Raw genomic sequence first — 23,851 nt, forward strand, 5'->3', positions numbered from 1 at the left:
CACCATGGCAATTCTTTTAGAATTTTCTTTTTTCATTTAGATATTTTTATTTTTTCTAAAGTCCTTCCTGACTATACCACTACTGGGGAGGGCACGCATGGTCTCTGACCTTTCTCTCATGCAGCGACCATCTTTGGTTTCTGTCTATATGTACTGACTCCTTTCCACCAATTTTAAACCTTTCACTCTTGCACGCAGAGTGATTCCACTATGTTCCAGATCCTGGCCCCAAACTTACACGGCTGCTCCCATCTCAACAAAACAAAGAGCACTTCTGATAGCAGAAACCATCCATCAGTTTTATTCAGTTCAGTTCAGTCACTCAGTCATGTCTGACTCTTTCTGACCCCATGGACTGCATATGTATGTTGCCATGGATTTCATGTATGTTATATTGTTTGATATTATCCCGTAAGGTGCTGAGATCTGTTGTTCTAAATTTTTTCTTTCTTTAATTCAGATTGAATAATTTCTATTGTCTTGTCTTCAAATTTACTATCTTTCAATTATTTTCTAGCTTTACTGAGATGCAATTCGCATATAGTATCGTGTAAATTTAAAGTGTATAATGTGATGATTTGATACACATCACATATATATTGTAAAATGTTTACCACAATAAGCTTAGTCAACACATCCTTCACCTCACATAATTACCATTTTGTTGTTGTTGTTATGGTGAGAACACTTAAGATCTACTGTTAACAACTTTCAAGCATATCATAGAGTATAGTTACCATGCTATACATTAGATCCTCGGAACTCATTTCTCTTATAACTAGAAATTTTTACCCTTTGACTAACATTACTGTCCTTTCTTCGATAATGTCCTATCCCCTGTTAAATTTATCCTATGAATTTTTAATTTCAGATACTGTAATTTTCAGTTTTAGATTTTTCCATCTTGGCTCCTTTTTAGACTTTTAATATCTTTTCTGCAATAACTCATATATTTACTTATTATATCCATCTTTTCATATAAATTATTTAACATATCTATAGTATCTGTGTGAAGTCTTAATCTAATAACTCCAATAATTGGGTCATTTATGAGTTTATCTCAATTGGCTGTTTTTCCTCTTGATTATGCATTACATTTTTCTGCTTTATTATTGCATGCCTTATATTTTTTATATTCCATTCTGCACATTGTGTGTAAAAAATAGCGAAGACCAAAAAAATTATACACACCCACTTCCACACCCACATATAATTGTGTACATGTGTTTGTGTATAGGCATACATCCTTTTATTATACTTTGCTTTGTTGCACTTTACAGATACTATGTATTTTTTTACAAATTGAGGGTTTGTGGCAACCCTATATTGATCAAGTCTATTTGTGCCGTTTTCCAGCAGAATTTTCTGCCTTTTTGTCTGTGTCACAATTGGGTAATTCTCACATTTCATATTTTTTCATTATTATTATGTTTATTATGAGAATCTGTGATCTTTGATGTTACTACTACACCACACCGAAGACTCAAATGACAGCATTTTTTTTAAAAGAAATAAAGTATTTTAAAGTTTTTTATTTACATATTTATTTATTCATTTTATTTTTTGTTGTGCTAGGTCTGCATTGCTGCACATGGGCTTTCTCTAGTTGTGGCCAGTGGGGGCTGCTCTTCGTTGTGGTGCACGGGCTTCTCTTGCTGCTGAGCATAGGCTCTAGGCACGTGGGCTTCAGTAGATGTGGATCAAAGGCTTAGTTACTCCAAGGCATGTGGGATCTTCTGAGACCAGGGGTCGAAATCGTGTACCCTGCATTGGTAGGCAGATTCTTAACCACTGGACCACCAGGGAAGTCCCAGCAATAAAATGTTTTTAAATTAAGATATGTCCATTTTTCAAGAGACACAATGCTATTGCACACTTAACAGACTACACTATAAACATAACTTATTATATGCACTGGGAGCATGGGTTGGATCAAAGCTTTAATACACTGACTTCATCCCAAGCCTAGCCTCCTGTACTGCCATTTTGAACGTGTTAGTATCTGACCTGGGAGGAGATTGGACTGCAGTTTTGTGTTCTTTTAAAATTTATTTGTTTGATTGTTTTTGTTTACTTTGGGATTCAACTCTGGCAGGGCTGCTGGAATGCAAGCACCATGTGCAGAAGTCTGGGTTTTCTCTCAGCTTTACTGTTTTCTATAGTGCTTCTTTTTTAAGCAAATTTGCCAGAATCCAGCTTCATTTCATTTGGTTTGGGAAAGGGCTCTTCCGGATTTTTATCCACCCTACACGTTGTCTGTGCTATGCTATGCTTAGGCACTCAGTCTGACTCTACGCGACCCCCATGGACTGTAGCCTGCCAGGTTCCTTTGTCGATGGGATTCTCCAGGCAAGAATACTGGAGTGGGTTGCCATGCCCTCCTCCAGGGGATCTTCCTGACCCAGGGATCGAACCCAGGTCTGCTGCATTGCAGGTGGGTTCTTTGCTGTCTGAGCCACCAGGGAAACCCAAGAATACTGGAGTGGGTAGCCTATCTCTTCTCCAGGGGACTTTCTCAACCCAGGAATTGAATTGGGGGTCTCCTGCATTGCAAGCAGATTCTTTACCAGCTGAGCTACCAGGGAAGCCCACATGTTGTCTAAGTTCGGCTAATTTTTCCTGGCACCGCAAATTCTATCTTCCACTGCTGGCGTCGTTCCCTTACTTGTCCAACCCAGACCCAGATCTGGAAACTGCTGCATCTTCTCTGCTCCTTGATGAAGGCCTTGTTTCTCTCTGGAATTAGTTCGTCAAGTTTTCTTTTGTCTGTTGCTCTCCACTAGCCCCAGGAACAAGGACATTTATTCTATGCATTATTTTCTCATTGTAATTATAGGATTGAAACTCTTTCGCATCCTTTTATATCATAACTAAAAGCAGAAGTCCTTTTTATCATAATTTGCATTTCTTGGTTATTGATAAGGTTGAGTATATTTTAACATGCTTGTTGGTCATTTAAGTTTCCTGTGCTATTAATTTGAGCTTCCCTGGTGGTTCAGCAGTAAAGAATCCATCTGCAATGTGGGAGATGCAGGTGCTATCCCTGGGTCAGGAAAATCCTTTGGAGAAGGAAATGGCAACCCACTTCTGTATTTTTGCCTGGGAAATCCCAAGGACAGAGGAGCCCAGGGGGACTATAGTTAAGTTTCATATAAACTATGAGGTCTCAGGGACTTCTCTGGTGATTCAGTGGTTAAGAATTTGCCTGCCAATGCAGGGGACACAGGTTCGATCCCTGGTCTAGAAAGATCCTGTATACCAAGGAACAACTAAGTCAGAGCTCTATAGCAAGAGAAGCCTCGGCAAGGAGAAACCTGTGCTCCACAATGAAGAGCAGCCTGCGCACAGCAACAAAGACCTAGTGCAGCCAAAAATAAATAAATAAATAAATTAAATAAAATTAATTTTTAAAACTAGTTCACACAATAAAGTACGAGGTTTAAGTTTAGGTTCATATTTTGCATGTGCCTATCAAATCACTCCAGCCCCATTTATTGAAAAGGTTATTCTTCCTCCATTGAATTGATTTTGTTCATTTGTCAAAATTTAGTTGGGCAGATTTGTGTGCTATTTCCTTGCTCTTTTTTCTCTTCTCTGGGTCCCTGTATCTCTTTTTCTGTGAATACCGCACAGTTTTGATTATTGTAGCTACATAATGTTTTGAAATTGATTAGACTGATTTCCCCACAGATTGATTATATACTTTGCAGCCGAAGATAGAGACGCTCTATACAGTCAGCAAAAACAAGATTGGGAGCTGACTATGGGTCAGATCATGAACTCCTTATTGCAAAACTCAAAAATTAAGAATTGTGAACTTAAATTGAAGAAAGTAGGGAAACCACTAGACCATTCAGGTATGACCTAAATTAAATCCCTTATGATTATACAGTGGAAGTGACAAATAGATTCAAGGGATTAGATTTGATAGACAGAGTGCCTGAAGAACTATGGATGGAGGTCCATGACATTGTACAGGAGGCAGTGATCAAGACCATTCCCAAGAAAAATAAATGCAAAAAGGCAAAATGGTTGTCTGAGGAGGCCTTACAAATAACTAAGAAGAGAAGAGAAGCAAAAAGCAAAGGAAAAAAGGAAAGATATACCCATCTGAATGCAGAGTTCCAAAGAATATCAAGGAGAGATAAGAAAGCCTTTATAACCTAGATGCCCATCAGCAGATGAATGGATAAGGAAGCTGTGGTACATATACACCATGGAATATTACTCAGCCATTAAAAAGAATTCATTTGAATCAGTTCTAATGAGATGGATGAAACTGGAGCCCATTATACAGAGTGAAGTAAGCCAGAAAGATAAAGAACATTACAGCATACTAACACATATATATGGAATTTAGAAAGATGGTAACGATAACCCTATATGCAAAACAGAAAAAGAGACACAGAAGTACAGAACAGACTTTTGAACTCTGTGGGAGAAGGTGAGGGTGGGATGTTTCGAAAGAACAGCATGTATATTATCTATGGTGAAACAGATCACCAGCCCAGGTGGGATGCATGAGTCAAGTGCTCGGGCCTGGTGGGCTGGGAAGACCCAGAGGAATCGGGTGGAGAGAGAGGTGGGAGGGGGGATCGGGATGGGGAATACATGTAACTCTATGGCTGATTCATGTCAATGTATGACAAAACCCACTGAAAAATAAAAAATTTAAAAAAAAGAAAAAAAAAGAAAAATTAAAAAAAAAATTAAAAAAATTAAAAAATTTATTCCTAAAAAAAGAAAGAAAGAAATGGAGAAAAACAGTAGAATGGGAAAGCCTAGAGATCTCTTCAAAAGAATTATACATACCAAGGGAACATTTCATGCAAAGATGGGCACAATATAGGACAGAAATGGTATGGACCTAACAGAAGCAGAAGATATTAAGAAGAGGTGGCAAGAATACACAGAAGAACTATAAAAAAAAGATCTTCATTGCCCAGATAACCATGATGGTGTGATCACTCACCTGGAGCCAGACATCCTAGAGTGCGAAGTCAAGTGGGCCTTAGATTTGATAGACAGAGTGCCTGAAGAACTATGGATGGAGGTTTGTGACATTGTTCAGGAGGCAGCGATCAAGACCATGCCCAAGAAAAAGAATTGCAAAAAGGCAAAATGGTTGCCTTTCATCACTACAAACAAAGCTAGTGGAAGTGATGGAATTCCAGCTGAGCTATTTCAAATCCTAAAAGATGATGTTGTTAAAGTGCTGCACTCAATATGCCAGCAAATTTGGAAATCTCAGCAGTGGCCACAGGACTGGAAAAGGTCGTTTTTCATTCCCATCCCAAAGAAAGGCAATGCCAAAAAATGTTCAAACTACCGCACAATTGCACTCATCTCACATGCTATCAAAGCAACGCTCAAAATTCTGCAAGCGGGGCTTCAACAGTATGTGCATGGAGAACGTCCAGATGTTCAAGCTGGATTTAGAAAAGGTAGAGGAACCAGAGATCAAATTGCCAATATCCGTTGGATCATAGAGAAAGCAAGTGAGTTCCAGAAAAGCATCTACTTCTGCTTTATTGACTACGCCAGAGCCTTTGAGTATGTGGATCACAACAAACTGTGAAAAATTCTTAAAGTGATGGGAGTACCAGACCACCTTACCTGCCTCCTGAGAAATCTGTAAGCAGGTCAAGAAGCAACAGTTAGAACTGGACATGGAACAACAGGCTGGTTCCAAACCAGGAAAGGAGTTCGTCAAGGGCATATATTATACCTGCTTATTTAACTTATATGCAGAGTACATCATGTGAAATGCTGGGCTGGATGAAGCACAAGCTGGAATGAAGATTGCCAGGAGAAATATCAATAACCTCAGATACACAGATGATACTACCCTTATGGGGGAAAGTGAATTAGAGCTAAAAAAGCCTCTTGATGAAAGTGAAAGAGCAGACTAAAAAAGCTGGCTTAAAACTCAACACTCAAAAAACTAAGATCATGGCATCCGCTTCCATCACTTCATGGCAATAGATGGGGAAACAATGGAAAAAGTGACAGATTTTATTTTCTTGGGTTCCAAAATCACTGTAGATGGTGACTGCAGCCATGAAATTAAAAGATGCTTGATCCTTGGAAGAAAAGCTATGACCAACCTAGACAGCATACTAAAAAGCAGAGACATTACTTTGCTGACAAAGGTCCGTCTAGTCAAGACCATGGTTTTTCCAGTAATCATGTATGGATGTGAGAGTTGGACTTTAAAGAAAGCTGAGTGCCGAAAAATTGATGCTTTTGAACTGTGATGTTGGTGAAGGCTCTTGAGAGTTCCTTGGACTACAAGGAGATCAAACCAGTCAGTCAATCCTAAAGGAAATCAGTCCTGAATATTCATTAGAAGGACTGATGCTGGAGCTGAAGCTCCAATACTTTGGGCACCTGATATGAAGAACTAACTCACTGGAAAAGACCCTAATTCTGGAAAGATTGAAGGCATGAGGAGAAGGGGACGACAGAGGATGAGACGGTTGGAAGGCATCATCAACTCGATGGACATGAGTTTGAGCAAGCTCCGGGAGTCTTGGTGATGGACAGGGAAGCCTGGCATGCTGCAGTCCATGGGATCACAAAGAGTTGGACACGACTGAGTGACTGAACTGAAGTGACCCCACTTTATTCTTTTCAAATTTGTTTTAGATCTTCTAGTTCTAATATCTTTGTGTGTTTGTGTGTGCTCAGTTGCTTAGTCATGTCTGATTCTCTGCAGCCCCATGGACTGTAGCCTGCCAGGCCCCTCTGTCCATGGAATTTTTCAGACAGGAACACTGGAGTGGGTTGCCATTTCTTTCTCCAAGGGTCTTCCCAACCTAGGAATCGAGCCTGCATCTCTTGTGTCTCCTGCATTGGCAGGCGAGTTCCTTACCATTGAACCACCAGGGAAGCCCTTCTAATATCTTTGCCTTTCCACATATATTTTAGAATTATCCTACAAAAAAAAACTCACTAGGATTTTGATCCCAGGAATCATATTAAATCTGCACACCGATTTGGGAAGAATTGACACCTCTACTGAGTCTTCCAATACATGTACATGGTACGGTTCTCTGTTTATCTAGATCTTTGAATTTTTGCTTTTGTAGTTTTCAGTACATAAGTTCTGCACATGTTTTGTTAGATTCGCACCTAAATATGCCTTTTTAAAAAGAACTTGTAAATTGTATTTTTAATTTCAGTGTTCATGTGCTCATCGATAATATATAGAAATATAACTGATTTTTGAATATTCATTTTATATCCTGTGATCTCACTGATCTCACCTATTGGTTCATGAATTGTTTCTTAAATTCCTTGGGAAGTTTTGCATAGTCATCTGCAAAAAGGGACAATTTTCTTTCTTCTTTCCTGATCTACATCACTTTTCTTGCCTTCTTGAACTGTCTAGAACTTCTGGTGCTATGTTGAATAAGAGTAGTGAAAGTATACATCTTTGCTTTTTTCCTGGGTTCCTCATATGTTCTTCAAATGTGTCCTTAGTCACTCATTGAAACATTTTTATGATGGCTGCTTTAGAAAATTTGTCATATAATCCTAACACATCTGCCATTTTGGCATGGGTATTAGCCACATTGATATTTTCCTGATTCTTGGTGTGACAAGTGATTTCCAATTGAATCTTGAACATTTGGGGTATTATGCTGAAGAACTCTGGATCTTGTTTAAACCTATTTTAGGTGACATTTTCTGACCCTGCTCTGGCCAGGGAAATGGGTGTGGTACCACCTCATTACTGTCATATAGGGTAGTCTGGGTTCCCCACTTGGCCTCCCCTGACACTTGAGGGTAGAGGGGGCTCCTTCTTACTGCTGGGTGGAGTGGGAGTTCTGGCTCCACTAGGCCTCTGCTGATTTCACCCTGGCTGGGAGTGCCTTGTTCCTGCTCCCCGCCTGACCCCCTCGAACACCACAGGAGGTGCAGCCTCATTACCACCGGGTAGTAGTGAAAGTCCTGACTCTTCACCAGGCCTCTGCTGACAATCAACCCAAGGGAGAGGGGTGCCTCCTTACTGCCAGGTGGGGATGGAAGTCCAGGCACATGTGGACATCACAGCAGATGTGGGCACAGCAGATGTGGGCACCTTACCTGCTAGTGATGAAAGTCCAGGCTCCATCTTTGACCTTCTCTGACACCAACCTACCCAGGCATCTTGGGGGATGTTGGATGCCTTGTTCCAACCCAGTGGGAAGTCTAGATTCCCCATTCAGCCTTTGCTAGGTCACAGAGTTGGCCAGAGTACAGAAGTTATTGTCTTTCCTGGTTGGAGAGAGGGGCTTTTATTGGAGCTTTTTGTCTGTGTCCATTGGTGTTTCTGACTTGCCAGCTTCTTCCTCTCCATGTCTGGGACCTAAGAGGCAAAAAGATAACCCAGGGAATTTACCACATGCAATTCTTTGGATCCTGAGATCCTTAGCCAGTCGGTCTGCCTTCTTCTGTCCACCTTTCAGGGTCTTCTTATGTTTGTTTTATATCTCAAGTCCTGGGGTTGTAGTTTTCCTGGTAGGAGGAAGAGGGAAAAGTATATCCATTCCATCTTCTCAGATGAGTGACAGAAAGGGGGATTTACAAATACTTATCACTTAATATGCTTCCCAGGTGGCACAGTGGCAAAGAATCCACCTGCCAGTGCAAAAGACATAGGAGGCAGAGGTTCAATCCCTGCGTCGGGAGGATCCTTTGGAGAAGGAAATGGCAACCCACTCCAGTATTCTCGCTTGGAGAATTCCATGGACAGAGGAGCCTGGCAGGCTACAGTCTATGGGTCGAGAAGAGTTGGACATGACTGAGCGCCTGAGCACACACACAGCACACATCATTTAATAAAAGGATTAGCAGTGGCTTATGTGAAGTTACCAGACCGTAGAAAGCACTGAAGAAAATGAATGCTATTATTTTTCAATGATTCAAAGATTCTGTAATTCTCAATTTGATTTTTGTAAGTGTTTCATGCTATGATGCTAAATTCTGAAATTTGGTAATTCTGTTTTGGCATTTCCAGGTATGGAATGAACATTTCTTCCTTTTCTTTTTTTCCTATCCTTGGACCATCCTAGGGAAATAGTTGGTTCTGAGCAAATGTTCTGTTGCCTTTTCTTGTAGAGAGCAGAGAGCCTCAATCCGGTTCAAGACTACTCTTATGAATACTCTCATGGACGTCCTTCGCCACAGGCCGGGATGGGTGGAAGTAAAGGAGTAAGATCCCCCCTCCACCAGCCTCACCTCTCCTTCCCTTTGTCCCTCAGGTCTTTGTCTCCCTTTGTTTTTCTCCCTTCCCCTGGGTGGCCTCTGGGATTTGTTCCAATTTGGCTATGATGGGGCCAATATTTATTTAGCATCCACAATGTGTCAAGTGCATTACTGATGCTGTCTCTGTCTTATTTAAGCCTCATAACCATCCAGAAAGGTGTTATTATGTTCAGAGATATTAAGCCAATTGTTTAAGGTCACACAGAAAGTAAATGTCAGAGTGAGGTTCAAACTCAGTGCAATTTGACTATTTCACAGCCAGCGTCCTATTGATCTCTAGGCATCCATCACAGACCCATGGGATGAATTCTCCCATGATAGTAAGTACAGATATCTTACTAATTCTGTGACCCTGAACAAGTGTTTTGACCCCTAAACCTACATTTCCTCTTCTATACGGAGCCCTCTGGATACTGAGATGAACAAGCATACAACCCCTGGCACATAGTAGGTGCTAATGTTAGTGAGGGTTAAGATTTGGATGCATGTAACAGAGATATAATGTAAAAGAGGCTTTGACAAACTAGAATTTGTTTACCCCTCCCACTGAAGTCCAGATGTAGGAGGTTCAGAGATGGTGTGGAAATGTGGTTCCATCTTTCCACTCTGCCACTCCTGGAGCCTTTCTTGCTTTGCCACTTAATAGCTTAGTTCCTTAACCTCTCTGTGCCTCAGTTTCTTCATCTTTAAAATGGACATAATAATAGAACCTAATATGTATATATACATTTACTGTGTATATATGTGTGTATTCATACATGGCATGTGCCAAACAACGCCATGCCCCATGTATGAATACACACATATATCCATAGTAAAACTATAAAGACACTCATAGATATGATTCCAAGTTCAGGCTAATGGCTTCCTTTGAGACAAAAGAATAGGAGGTACAATCAGGCAGGGATATACATGGGGCTTTGGTTATATCTAATTTTTTACTAAAAAAGTTGAAAGTAATCATGGTGTTTTATTTATTGTCATTCATGCCCTTTTCAGGCATCTCCTCTGTGTACCCCGCTCTGCTTTGTGAATTTAGTAGCTACGTGTAGTTTCCTGTCCCCCTCTCTGGCATGGTGGTGAGGAATGGATCAGAATTTGGAGAAGGGCAGGCTTGGGTGTGAATCCTGAGGCTGCTGTGTCCTCAGTGAGCAAGGCCGTTCCCATCTTAGGGCTCCAGGCGTGATCCCAACCCTTTGGGGGCTGCTCTGAAGACTCAGTGAGAGGAAGACTTTTTGAACTGGGAAGGGCTTATAAATGTGACCTAATTCCACTGCTTGGTAATGTGGATTCAGAGGTGGCTATGTGGATGCTTCTAGGACCCCAGCAGTTCACACGAGCAGGTGAGGTTGGCAGGTTGCCGTGGACCATGTAGCATAGTGGGGACTGTGATCTGGAGAGGGTGTGCCCTGTCTGTGGTGATGAGCGCTGGGGGAGAGGGGCTTCTGGGCTCAGTATGGCCAGATCTGAGATCTGCTGATTGTTCAAAGGAAGCCGGCAGCCTGGACTTTTGTAGGAACGTTTCTGTAATCTTCACTCTCACAGGCCTGTAGTTTTCACAGGCCTCACCAAGTACATGGTGGGCAGCAGCAGCCCAAAACCACCTCCCTGAGACCCCCAAAGGGCACACAGCTGCTCACCCCTCAGCTGCCCCACCCCAGACCCCCTGCAGTGCTGAGGTCCTCAGTCCTGACTTCTGTCCTACCCTTGCCTCCAGCGAAGGGGAGTGGGATTTCTACTGGTGTGATGTCAGCTGGCTTCGGGAGAACTTTGACCACACCTACATGGGCGAGCACGTGCGGATCAGTCACTTCCGAAACCACTACGAGGTAAGCCGGGTGGGCTTGGGGACTGGGCATGGCAGTGAACAGCGGCTGGCTGGGGACACAGGGACGAGAATGGAGAAGTATAAGGGGATTTGGAGGTACATGCCTGGTGTGGGGTAGGTGCACTAGATCCATGATGAGCTAGTGTGAGGCAGCAGGGATCTCAGACCTGACGAACACACTGCCTTGGGGAGGGGCTTGAGGTCATGGGCTAGCTGGCCTCCGGTGCAGAGGAGGAGCAAGCAGGATGCTTGACAGATTGTGTGATTTCAGGATGAGGCAAGTTGAGCTGTTTGGAGTCTAGAGATAAGAAGGAAGAATGTGCTGCACTCAATATGCCAACAAATTTGGAAAACTCAGCAGTGACCAAGGACTGAAAAAGGTCCATTTTCATTCCAATCCCTAAGAAAGGCAATCCCAAAGAATGCTCCAACTACCACACAATTGCACTCATCTCACACGCTAGTAAAGTAATGCTCAAAATTCTCCAAGTCAGGCTGCAGCAATATGTGAACCGAGAACTTCCAGATGTTCAAGCTGGTTTTAGAAAAGGCAGAGGAACCAGAGATCAAATTGCCAATATCCGCTGGATCATAGAAAAAGCAAGAGAGTTCCAGAAAAACATCTATTTCTGCTTTATTGACTACGCTAAAGCCTTCGACTGTGTGGATTACAATAAACTGTGGAAAATTCTGAAGAAAATGGGAATACCAGACCACCTGACCTGCCTCTTGAGAAACCTGTATGCAGGTCAGGAAGCAACAGTTAGAACTGGACATGGAACAAGAGACTGGTTCCAAATAGGAAAAGGAGTACATCAAGGCTGTATATTGTCACCCTGCTTTTTTAACTTATATGCAGAGTACATCATGAGAAACGCTGGACTGGAAAAAGCACAAGCTGGAATGAAGATTGCCGGGAGAAATGTCAATAACCTCAGATATGCAGATGACACCACCCTTATGGCAGAAAGTGAAGAGGAACTAAAGAGCCTCTTGATGAAAGTGAAAGAGGAGAGTGAAAAAGTTGGCTTAAAGCTCAACATTCAGAAAACTAAGATCATAGCATCTGGTCCCATCACCTCATGGGAAATAAATGGAGAGAGAGTGGAAACAGTGTCAGACTTTATTTTTGGGGGGCTCCAAACTCACTGCAGATGGTGACTGCAGCCATGAAATTAAAAGACACTTACTCCTTGGAAGGAAAGTTATGACCAACCTAGATAGTATGTTAAAAAGCAGAGACATTATTTTGCCAACAAAGGTCCATCTGGTCAAGGCTATGATTTTTCCAGTGGTCATGTATGGATGTGAGAGTTGGATTGGGAAGAAAGCTGAGCGCTGAAAAATTGATGTTTTTGAACTGTGGTGTTGGAGAAGATTCTTGAGAGTCCCTTGGACTGCAAGGAGATCCAACCAGTCCATCCTGAAGGAGATAGGTCCTGAGTGCTCATTGGAAGGACTGATGCTGAAGCTGAAACTCCAATACTTTGGCCACCTCATGCGAAGAGTTGACTCATTGGTAAAGACCCTGATGTTTGGCGGGATTGAGGGCAGGAGGCAAAGGATGAGATGAGCAGAGGATGAGATGGCTGGATGGCATCACCGACTCGATGGGCATGAGTTTGAGTGAACTCTGGGAGTTAGGTGATGGACAGGGAGGCCTGGCGTGCTGCGATTTCATGGGGTCACAAAGAGTCGGACATGACTGAGTGACTGAATGGAACTGAGACCACAATGATGGGACAGGTGGGAGCGTGGGAACAAAGGTGGGAGATTTGAAAAGCTTAGTGCAGCTTAGCAGTTAGAACAAGAACTTTGGAGTCAGACAGGCCCAGCTCAAACCCTGCCTGTGCTGCCTGTTATCTGGATAACTCTGGGCAACTGACAACCTTTCTGAGCCTCAGTTTCCCTGACTGCCTAGTCGAGATCATTATAGACTGGCAGACTCTCAGTCAAAGTTGCTCTTATTCTTACTTTTACCTTGCAGAGAATGGGTCTGCTGAGGGCCGCGGTTGGTGGGATGTTGGGGTTGGCAGGTGGACAGGGCAATGAGCACGAGCACCAGTGACCTGCCTGCCCATGTTGCTGCCCAGCTCACCCGCAAGAACTACATGGTGAAGAACCTGAAGCGATTCCGGAAACAAATGGAGCGTGAGGCAGGAAAGCTGGAGGCAGCCAAGTGCGACTTCTTCCCCAAAACCTTTGAGATGCCCTGCGAGTACCACCTATTTGTGGAGGAGTTTCGTAAAAACCCGGGCATCACCTGGATCATGAAACCTGTGAGTGCCCAGAGCTGAGGCCTGGGGGTTGGGGCATCCTAGGCACTAGAGCAGGGCTCCTTCATTGGCACATGTCTGGACAGGACTTTGTCTGGGAATTCAGCCTTAGATGCACCATCTGATTTTCCCCCAAGGGCTGACTACATCTCCTCTCTGCAGTGTGTGGACTCGGCACCTGTGACTGCTGGTACACAGTATATGCTCTGTAAATGTATAGTAGATGCTCAACAAATGTTCACTAGATAAACAAATGAGCCTTAGGCCCCCAAGGCAGGGAACCCAGAGAAGTCGCTTTCTGATGTGAATGAAAACAATGGCCAGGTGGTAAGAAGGGCTTTGCTTGCATTGCCCACGTTCTCGTAATGGCCCTTGGGAGGAGGTGTTATCTGCCCTGTTTTAAAGGTGAGGAGCCTGAGACCTATTTATTCAGGCATCCCACACATGCTCTTTGAGCACCTGCCATGTGCCAGGCACAGAACTGGATGGTGGGGGATAGCTCTCAGGTAGAGGATACGTGTGTGGTCACAGCTGTGGCAAGTGTTGATCAGGAGAATGGTGCCAGCAGAGGAAACAGCAGGAGGACTTTCTCCGGTCCTTCAGCAGGCTTCTCTGAAGAAGTGAGAGATTGGGCTCTGAGGCCAAACCCTTTGGTTCAACTATTGGCTGTGCTGCCTGCTAGCTGTGTGACCTCAGGCAGATGACTTCTCTGTGTCCTGGTTTCCCCATCTGGAAAGTGAGGATCACTATAGCACCTATCGATTGCATAATGTTGTTGTGTGACTAAATGGGTTAACAAAAGTATAGCATATCTTAGGTCCTCACTGAATGATAGTTATTGTTGTTGTAAGAATTAGTATTCAAAAACAAAAGGAAACAAATTTAAAAGAAAAAGAATTGAGCTTTGATCTGAAGGATACAGAGGAGTCAGCCCAGAGAAGGGCAGAGGTAGGAGCAGTCCAGGAGAAGGGAACTGTAAGCATAAAGGTCTTGCACCTGGAGGGAGTCCTTGGGGGGATCGAGAAACTGAGAGGAGGGCAAGGATGCCAGAGCTCCTGTCAGCCCCTCAGCCCTTCCTCATGCCAGGGCTGGACTCTCAAAACAATGCCACCATAGCCTTGAATGGCATTATCAGAGCCCCCCAGTATTTTCTGGATTTGGGAACATGCTGAGCCCCAGGAAGGGAGCTGGGAGTAGGGTAGGGAGGGGGCAGTCCTTCTTGAGGCTGAGGACAGGCTAGTGTTGGCTAATACAGATTTAGCTAATATCACAGGTACACGGCACTAGTGGTAAAGAACCCGCCTGCCAGTGCAGGAGACACAGGTTCAATCCCTGGGTTGGGAAGATCCCCTGGAGGAGGGCATGGCAGCTCACTCCAGTACTCTTGCCTGGAGAATCCCATGGACAGAGGAGCCTGGAGGGCTACAGTCCACAGGGTCACAAAGAGCCGGACATGACTGAAGCGACTTAGCAAGCATGCACTCACAGGTACACACACGTGAATGGAGGGGGAAACTGACAAAAAACAATGGATGCTCCCAAAGGGGACGGGCCAGGATTTACTCAGGCCTCTGATATGTGGCTGGAAGGCTCATCCCCCTCCCTGGGAGAAGGGAAGGCCAGTGAGAAGGGCTTGGATGGGTGTTAAGCAGAGGAACATGCAACCCACTGGGGCGGATCCCAGTTCCCAGTGTTATCTTCTCAGACACATGGTAATTTGTGCTAATTGGGAACAAGCAACTGCACATTAAGCTGATTCCTTTCCCAGCCCCCGGCCTTTGTTAGCAGCAGACACAACGACAGCTGTAATTAAGAGGAGGAATCTTGGCTTCGCGTTTGTGTGTGCGTGCATGTCTTTGTGTGTGTGTGTGTCTTCTGTCTCCTGAATCGCTGAGGCTCCCTGTCTAGGGTGTGGGGCGTGGAGAGTTTGTGCTTCTAGTCAGAAGCCTAGGTTCTAATTCTGAGCCACCACTCACGAGCTGTGTGGCCCTGAGCAGGTTACTCAGCCCCTCTCAGTCCATTTCCTCGTCTGTAAAATGCCCTTAATGGACACACCTGCCTTACAGGGTTATGAGATAATTTATTGAAGTTACATGGGTTGTATACATGAATTGTATAAACTGTATAAAGTGCTTCGCACTTAGGTGCCTAATAATTGACCATTTTTATTGTTATTTCACAGAGTCCAGGCAACACCATTTCTTCCCCCTGCCCCTGGGGGAAGATGCTTCCCCCAGGGTCCATGCTTCCCAAATTTGGACGTGCTCACAAATCCTTGGGGATCTGGTTAAAGTGCAGAGCCCCTCTCAGCAGGTCTGGATGAGACTTCAGAATCTGCATTGTTAACCACTCATGGTGAGCCACTGGGGCTGGTTCACAGACAACACTTTGAGTAATGAGACTGTAGAGAAGTAATTCTCACACGCGAGGATCCTCTGGAGAGTTGATTGAAGCACCCCACTCTACTGGATTCAGTTAGGCCTGGTGTGATGCCTGAGGATCTGCATGCCTCACAAATTCCCAGTTAGGGAATTAGGGCAGTTAGGACTCTCCAGGGAAATAGAACCTTTAGGGGATGTGTGTGTGTGTGTGTGTGTGTGTGTAAGGAATTAGTTCGTGTGATATTGTGGGGGCTGGTAAGTCTATAAACTGTGGTGACAGAAAGCTCAGACAGGATTTCTCTGTTACTCTCTTGCAGCAAAATTGTTCTCTTTCCAGAACCCTTGGGTTTTGCTCTTAAGTTGTCATCTGAATGAGTGAAGCTCACCCACATCATCCAGAATGATATTCTTTACTTAAAGTCTATTTATTGTAGATATTAATCACATCTAAAAAATGTCTTCTTAGCAGCATCTAGACAAATGTTTGACGAAACAACTGGGCAGCATTGCCCAGCCAAGTTGACACATGAAATTAACCATCACACTGGTGTGGGTGCCACATTCTGAGAACCAGTGGGCCAGATCATTAGTTCTGGGATCCTGTTGTTTGGATCCCTTGGGTGTGGAGAAATGTTAAAAAATAGGACATTGCCTTAAATTTGGAAATTAGAGGGAGAAAGACTTTGAATCCCTCTATTTTCACAAGGCCTGCCTTTGTGACCCAGCCAGTTGTCATCCACTCATATACCAGATTTTTCACATCGTTGCTGTGGCCAGGCCAGTTGGGGCAGCGACCAGCCTGCCTTTCCCTCCAATGTCTCCTGTGCACAGTTCCCTGGGGCCTGTGAGCCTTCATCTTCCTCTTCAGTGGGGGCAGGGCAGTCTTGGAAGGAGAGGGTTGAGCTGAGTCAAAAGGGAGCAGACAGTGTCATCCCCTTCATGTCACCCTACTACATCCGCCTGCCAATGCAGGAGACACAAGAGATGTGGTTTCGATCCCTGGGTTGGGAAGATCCCTTGGAGAAGGGAATGGCAAACCACTGCAGTATTCTTACCTGGAGAATCCCATGGACAGAGGAGCCTGGCGGGCTACAGTCCATGGAGTCGCAAAGAATTGGACACGACTTAGTGCACACATACAGGGACCCATCTTCCCATCCCATCAGTCTAGTGTATAAATCACCTCAATCCAGACTTTTTTCCACCTAAGCGTTCTCTCTCTTACACTAGCCCAGGCCCTCTGGATTGACAAGGAAATGAACAGGACCCAGCTCATGGGGACCATGCTTGCTCCTCTAGCCTCCCTTGTGTGGCTGGGAGGGCAGGTGCTAGGCACTCAGGGCCCTGTCTGTCAGTCTCTCACTGTGCCCACAGAGCTGGTCTGACACTTCACTAAGGGCTGTGAGCATCTGGGGTGACCACTGGGCTGTGCTTGGCTTTGGGGGCCTCTGTCCAAACTACAGGATGGTAAAAATCGAGTTCTAACATTTTCTCATGTGGGTTTACCCCAACCAGTGCTTCTCACACTTTTTCACTGAACTCTCCCAAGAGTTGGGATGTTTGGGATGGCAGGTAACAGAAAATCCCAACTCATAGCATCTCAGACGAGAAGGCAAGTCTTCTGAACTATTCTCATGCCTTGTGCCTCTGGCATCTGGTGAAATGTGTGGACCCCATCACAGAACAGGGTTTTTAGAAGCCTAGCATAGAGTGTGTCTGACTGTAAAAGATAGCAACTATGTTGTAAAACAGTTACCAACTGTGTTAGTCCAGGTCCTCTGAGAAATAGACGCCAAGACAAGATTCAACAGGTCAGAGTGTGGCCTGTGGGACAAGGGGGAGGGAGCTGGGAGAGGCTAGGGGTGCTGATAACACCACCACATCTGACCCCAGTGAGGGAGAGAGTGAAGGAAGGGTGGCCTAAGGGGAGCTCAGCGAGGCCCAGTGAGGCCTCGAGCCCAATTTGTTGTCAGAAGTCCCCTGTGTCCCAGGAGTGGGCCAGCCTTCATGTCCCTGCGTCCTCATCTCTGGCCTGGCCAGCAGGGCAGGGCTTCACCGCAGCACTGCAGAGTCCTGTGGGCACTTCTCACCAGGCAGCCACAAACTATTAACACATTCCTTCTGCTGCAGGAGGATATGTGCTTTTCATCAACAATTAAAGAGAGTTTAGCAGCAGGCCCAATCGTTATCATAATTTCGAGGTTGTAACGAGTATAAACAGTATTTGGAGACAAATATATCAGCGACAGTTGTAATGCAATATGAAAATAACTGTGATTTCTTTTGAGAGCCAAGTCACAGGCCTGGCTAACACTGTTAGGATTTCATGCCTGCATTTATAACGAAAGGGAACATGAAAATCTGGTCATGGGTTAATGAAAATAAAGATGAAAAAATTTCCTCATTCAAATTTACAGACCCCAGGGAATTTCCTTTGATGGAAGGGCGTGCAAATCCAGGGGTGGTTCGTTAGGCAGTTCTACATTATCATCTACTCCCAGTTCAGTGGGCTGACTGCTCCTCTCAGTCACAACAAGGCTGCTGCAGCCCTAACTCATCCCCCTCACATCTCCACCTGCCACAGGAATAAGGGAATACCCTGGTTTTGTGGCCTTTAGAGGAAGACACAAATTCCCAGAAGTCACAATAGCAGACTTCCCCTGGCATCCTGCCAGCTCACACCTGAACCAATCATGTTGCAGGGGCGTGGAACCACTGTGAGAGCTCAGACCTCCCCAGAGGGCGGGGCCATGGGGAAGAGGAGACCCAAATGGGGTTCCTTTGGCAAGGAAAGAGAATGGTTGCTAGGGAGACCACCAACCACATCTGCAACACCCAGTGAATATGACCCGTGATGAATGGCCCCCAAGGGCATGGCAAGGGGAGGGAGGGGGTGAAGGGCTATGAGTGGCTGCAGGTGATGCAAAATCAAACTGGGTTCATTTTAATAATCCACTTGTATTGTTTTCCAATGAATAACATGAAAGTGAAAGTGAAAGTGAAAGTCATTCAGTCGTGTCCAACTCTTTGCGACCCCCATGGACTGTAGAGTTCATGGAATTCTCCAGGCCAGAATACTAGAGTGGGTAGCCTTTCTCTTCTCCAGGGGATCTTCCCAAACCAGAGATTGAACCCAGGTCTCCCGCATTGCAGGTGGATTTTTTACCAACTGAGCCACAAGGGAAGCCCAATCAATAACATATCTTTAAATAAAAATACTATAAAAATATTTTCCTCCCGATTTGTCAAGTAACACTGATGCTCCCAGAAGTGACACCATGTTTATCACCTAATTCTGCATGCTCCCTCACATTTTGCAGAAGCTGAGTGAGCCCTAGGCTTGTGAAACACAGATTTAACCAGCCTGGATTTGTCACCTACAAGCTAGGTAACTTTGAGCAGAGGGCTTGGTCTCTCTGTTCCTTGATTTCCTTGGCTGCAAAATGGGGATATTAATGCCTACATACAAGTTTTTTGAAATGCTTTAATGAGGTCATGAATGTGAAATCTGTGTGCCTGGTTCATCACTGAGAAATATTAGCTGTTAACATTATGATTGTTAGGAACTGTTCCCCTAAATTTCGGTTTCCGTTGCTTCATTGCAAAACTCAGAGGATTGAAACAACAGTCATCTCTGATGTAGCTCACGAGTCTCCAAGCTGGGCTTATGGCTGCTCTAGCATTTATCAAGGCAGCTTTACCGAGGGCTGGAGAATTCACTGCCAAGCTGGCTCACTAGCTCGGCTGGCAAGTTGGTACTGGCTGCTGGCCGGGAGCTCAGCCAGGGTTGAGGGCTGGAAGACTCAGTTGCCCTTCACATGGGCCTCTCCATGTGCCCTGAGCTTCCTTACAGCATGGTGGCTGTGTTCCCAGGGTGACCATCCTCCAAGAGAAGGTGTGTGGAAGCTATGCTGTGTTTTATGACCCAGTATTGGAACTCACACAGGATCACTTCTGCTGCACACAAAAATAGCTGAGACAGTCCTATAGGCTCACACAGATTCAAGGAGAAGGGACAGCTCTTTCTGCTCTTGACGGAAGGTGGAGGGTAATAAGGTTGTGGAAGACACATGGGACTGGGAATATCATGATTGCTTTTGGAAATGACAGTCCAGCAGGCTAGATATTAGATAATTTCCAGTCTCAACCACCCTGATAAATCACCATGCAGGAAGTTTATTCTCCACTCTTTAGGATTCTTCCCTTAGGAGGACATCTTCTGGAATAGGCATGTCAGTGACAGCTCTGTCCATCTCACATTGTATAAAGAGCTTTTAACCAGCTGGGCCATGCTCCAAGAAGATGAGAGCGAAATGAGAATTTGCACAGGCTGGGTGCATTTATGCTAGAGAAAAACGACTCTGGGTCACCTGCTCAATGGCTACAAATAATTAAAAAGAGCTCTTCTGGGGTCTAGGAGTCAGTTTTGTTCTAGGAGGCCCTCGAGGCCAGTACCAGGCAGACAGAATTTTAGCCCAACACAGACTAAGCTGTGAAAGTCCATGAGGTCTGGATTATTGCTAAAGCATAAAGCCAAGCACACCTAGTGTGTACCTTTTGGATGACTGCTTAATAGAGCTATCCTGTCATGGAATGGGCTCTCTAGGGGTGGGGGAGGGTAGTGAGCTCCCTGGCTTTGTGAATGTGCAAGGTCAGGCAGGTGACCTGTAGAGGGACATCACAGAGGGGGCAATGTCTTTGGTGCCTCCTGCTCTGCATGATGTTAAAGATGCTCCCCCACCCCCCCTCCCCGCCAAAAAAAAGATGCTCCCAACTCTGAGTTTCTGAAGCTTTGAATTATCCATTCTGGGATTCAGTAAAGGCAGACTGACTTCAGTATTAGCTGAAGCAAAATCTAATTAGGAAGGCAAATTGATTTCCAAAAAAAGAATTGGATGATATGTTCCCAGGACTGTTAGAAATGGCTTTTTAATTGTCTGCTCCTTTGTATTATTCATGCAATTGTGTGCCTTTGTGAACCAAGTCTCTCACTTTCCTCCCTACTTCCCTCCCTCCCTCCCGCCTGGCTTAACACCTTCTCTGTCCTAACCCCTTCAAGGCTGTGCTGGGCCAATTCTCAGGGACAGCTGGGAGGCCCACGAGGGAGTTGGAGACAGAGAAATGCTGGGGAAGGGCCCCAGGTCCAAGGGCCCACAGGGAACCACATGGAGCTAAGAGCCAATATTTCTATCCTCACCCCCACCTCAGGTAGCCCGGTCACAGGGGAAGGGCATCTTCCTCTTCCGGAGGCTGAAGGACATCATGGACTGGAAGAAGGTGAGCTTGCCTCTCCCCCTTCCTCCCCACACCCTCCTTTGCCCCCTTGCAGGGATCAGGGGCCCCTCCTCCTCACCCTCAATGCTCGGGAGGGCTGGCAAAGGAGCTCTGCCCACAGGCCTGCCCATTGGTGCAGGGTTTCTGGAGTCAAATTGCCCAGGTTCAAATCCTGACCTTACCACTTCCTAGCTGTGAGCTTGGGCAAGTTATTTCACTTTTTGATGCCCCCAATAAATCAGGATAGTAATAGTACCTGCTGAAGATGCGATGAGTTAGTGTGTCTAAGAGAACAGTACGCTCTTTTCCTGGGCCTCTGACTCATCTGGCTGGGGGAGTTTGGCTAATTCTTCCTCCGGCTCCTGGACTAAGCCTGAGGCAGCCCTCTCCCTGGCCCCCAGCCCAATCCTGTCTTGGTCCAGGAATCGGTGTAATAGAAATGCTGGTCCCAACCCTGTCCCCACTGTTCAGCAGCTCTGTGGTCTTGGGGAAAGTGCTGAACCCCTCTGAACCTGAGAGATGGTAATGGTGCAGGCTGGATGACGGGAGCAGGCTGTTACAACCCGCACCTACTGCGCCAGCAGGCTCGCGGCAGGGGAACAATAAATGAATTGCCCCTTCTCACTGTGTGTCCCTGTTCCTCCCATGAAACTGTCAGGGCACCGCTGGGAAGAAGCTCACCAGCCTGGAGGCCCAGCCGGCCCGAAACACTGTCAACCCCTCTGGCAGCCATGTGAGTATAAGTGGGGGTGGCCCAGGACCCCAGAAAGAGAACTGGCTGCTTTGATGGAGAAGCATGTCTTCAGGGAAGGGGTGATGGTAGCTGTAGACAATTCTGCCCTTGGGCCCAGATGACCTCACCAAGCATGTAACATTTGCCCCAGGGCCTCGGTTTTCTCACAGGGTTACCGTGAAGGGGACAATGGGTGGGAAAGGGCTTTGCAGATGGTGAGGTGAAAAGGCCGGAGTTGGGCTGGCTGCAAAGAATCAGCAGGAAGAGAAGGGAGAGGAATGTCCTTGGAGGCCTGCGTGGTGCCGCAGCAACACCACCAATGGGACTTTCTCCAGTCGGGGGAATGGTGCACGCGTGTGCCCTCTGACGTCCTGACCACTAGTGACATGTTAATATCCGGACACTGGAAATGAGGCTAGGGCAACTTGAAAGGCTGAACTTTTATTTCCTCTTTGACTATGGTAAAATATACATAAAAATTATCAGTCTAACCTTATTTAAGTGTGCAATTCAATGGCATTAAGTACATTCATAGTTTTGTGCAAACTGTTCCATTTCTAGAACTTTTTCATCTTCCCCAGCTGAAACTTGTACCCATTAAACACTAACTCTCTTCTGCCCTGCCGCCCCCAACCCCTGACAGCCCCCTTCCTACTTTCTATCTCTAAGAATTTCACTACTCTCACCTCGTTTAAGTGGAATCAGACAAGATTTGTCCTTTTAGGTCTGGCTTATTTCACTTAGCATGATGCCTGCAAGTTTCATCTGTACTGTCACATGTAATATCATTTCCTTTTAATCAATTTAAATATAAATGTACATAGCCACATGTGACTGGTAGCTGCCCTATTGGACAGCACAGATCTGGATGTTAAATGCCCAGGCTCTGGGTCCAGCCTGTGTGGGACCACTTCCCAGCTGTACCACCCATCAGTTGTGTGACCTTGAGCAAGTCACTCCCCCTGTCTGTGCTTCAGTTTCTCATCTGTAAAATGGTGATAATATTAGTACTTTCCTGACAGGGTTGATTTAAGGATCAGATCATATACCCAAAGTAGAGTGCCTAACACAAGTCCTCTTACACAGGAAATGCTCCCCCCGCAAAATGTTAATAACAGTTATTATTACAACTAGGACACAAGAAGTTCTGATGACCAGAAAGATGAAATTCCCGTGGAGAACTATGTAGCTCAGCGTTACATCGAAAATCCCTACTTGATAGGAGGTGAGATGGCCGTCTCTGCTCCCTGCTCTTCTACAGGATCGTCGGTGGGTTAGTCAGTCAACAAGCCTGGATTAGCAGCCAGTCATGGGCTCAGCCTGCCGCCAGGCATGACGAGATGCAAAGATGGAGCCCTGTCCTGTAGGGTCTTGACCGAGAGGGGCCAGTGCTCTGAAGGGGCCCCATGGAATAGCATTAATATCACTTGCCTCCTCTCACTTCCTCAGGCATTGTCCTTCCTCGGGGACGTTTGTGGGTCTCTCCTCCGCCCCTCCCTCTCCCAGTGACCCCCATCCTCTCTCATGACTTTAATCACCACCCAGATCCCGTGACCCCCAGATTTCTCTCTCCAGCTAAGACCTTGCCCCACACCCCAGACCCTGATGTCCCACAGTCTGTGACATCCCCTTGAGAGCATCTCTCAGCAGCTCGAACCCAACAAGACTAAAATCTAGCCTTGTCCTCCCCTTACCATCTGGCTCACCCCTCAGTCTCCCTACCTGGGGACAGAACTGTCTCCCCACAAACCAGAAGGTGGAGACCATTCTGGAAACATTTCTCTCTTCTCCTCCGACATCCAGTTCTTCATCAAGCCTCCACGCAGCTCTTGAATTTCCTAGCTGGCCACCTCCATACCCAGTTCTGGCCACTGCCCTCTCCCTCCTCACTGATGCCCACATCTCTGGTCCCCTTTGCTCCACTCCACACACAGTCCCCAGAGGGGTCAGACACCGCTCAGTGGCTTCCCATGGTGGCTGGAACAAGACCCCAAAATCGCACATGACCTGGCCCCTGCTGACCTCTGACCTCGTCTCCTTGCACTCTGCCCTTGGACAAGCCCCCTTTGTCCCCTCTGGGCCTCTGTTCAGGCAGCACCTCCCGCCC

At 45.7% G+C, this 23,851-nt stretch overlaps 1 protein-coding gene across 1 annotated transcript in view; it reads left to right on the forward strand.

Moving 5' to 3' along the window:
• Positions 1-23,851, forward strand: part of TTLL9 (tubulin tyrosine ligase like 9) — a 46,390-nt gene that overhangs the window by 4,255 nt on the left and 18,284 nt on the right. The window contains exons 3-8 of the mRNA XM_065919177.1: positions 9,106-9,198; positions 10,970-11,081; positions 13,174-13,359; positions 20,946-21,014; positions 21,670-21,744; positions 22,879-22,969. Of these exons, the coding sequence (XP_065775249.1) occupies positions 9,106-9,198; positions 10,970-11,081; positions 13,174-13,359; positions 20,946-21,014; positions 21,670-21,744; positions 22,879-22,969 (626 nt within the window). The remainder of the gene's footprint in view (positions 1-9,105; positions 9,199-10,969; positions 11,082-13,173; positions 13,360-20,945; positions 21,015-21,669; positions 21,745-22,878; positions 22,970-23,851) is intronic.

This window comes from Muntiacus reevesi, chromosome 2, assembly GCF_963930625.1.
Source record: "Muntiacus reevesi chromosome 2, mMunRee1.1, whole genome shotgun sequence".
Classification (NCBI taxonomy): domain Eukaryota; kingdom Metazoa; phylum Chordata; class Mammalia; order Artiodactyla; family Cervidae; genus Muntiacus; species Muntiacus reevesi.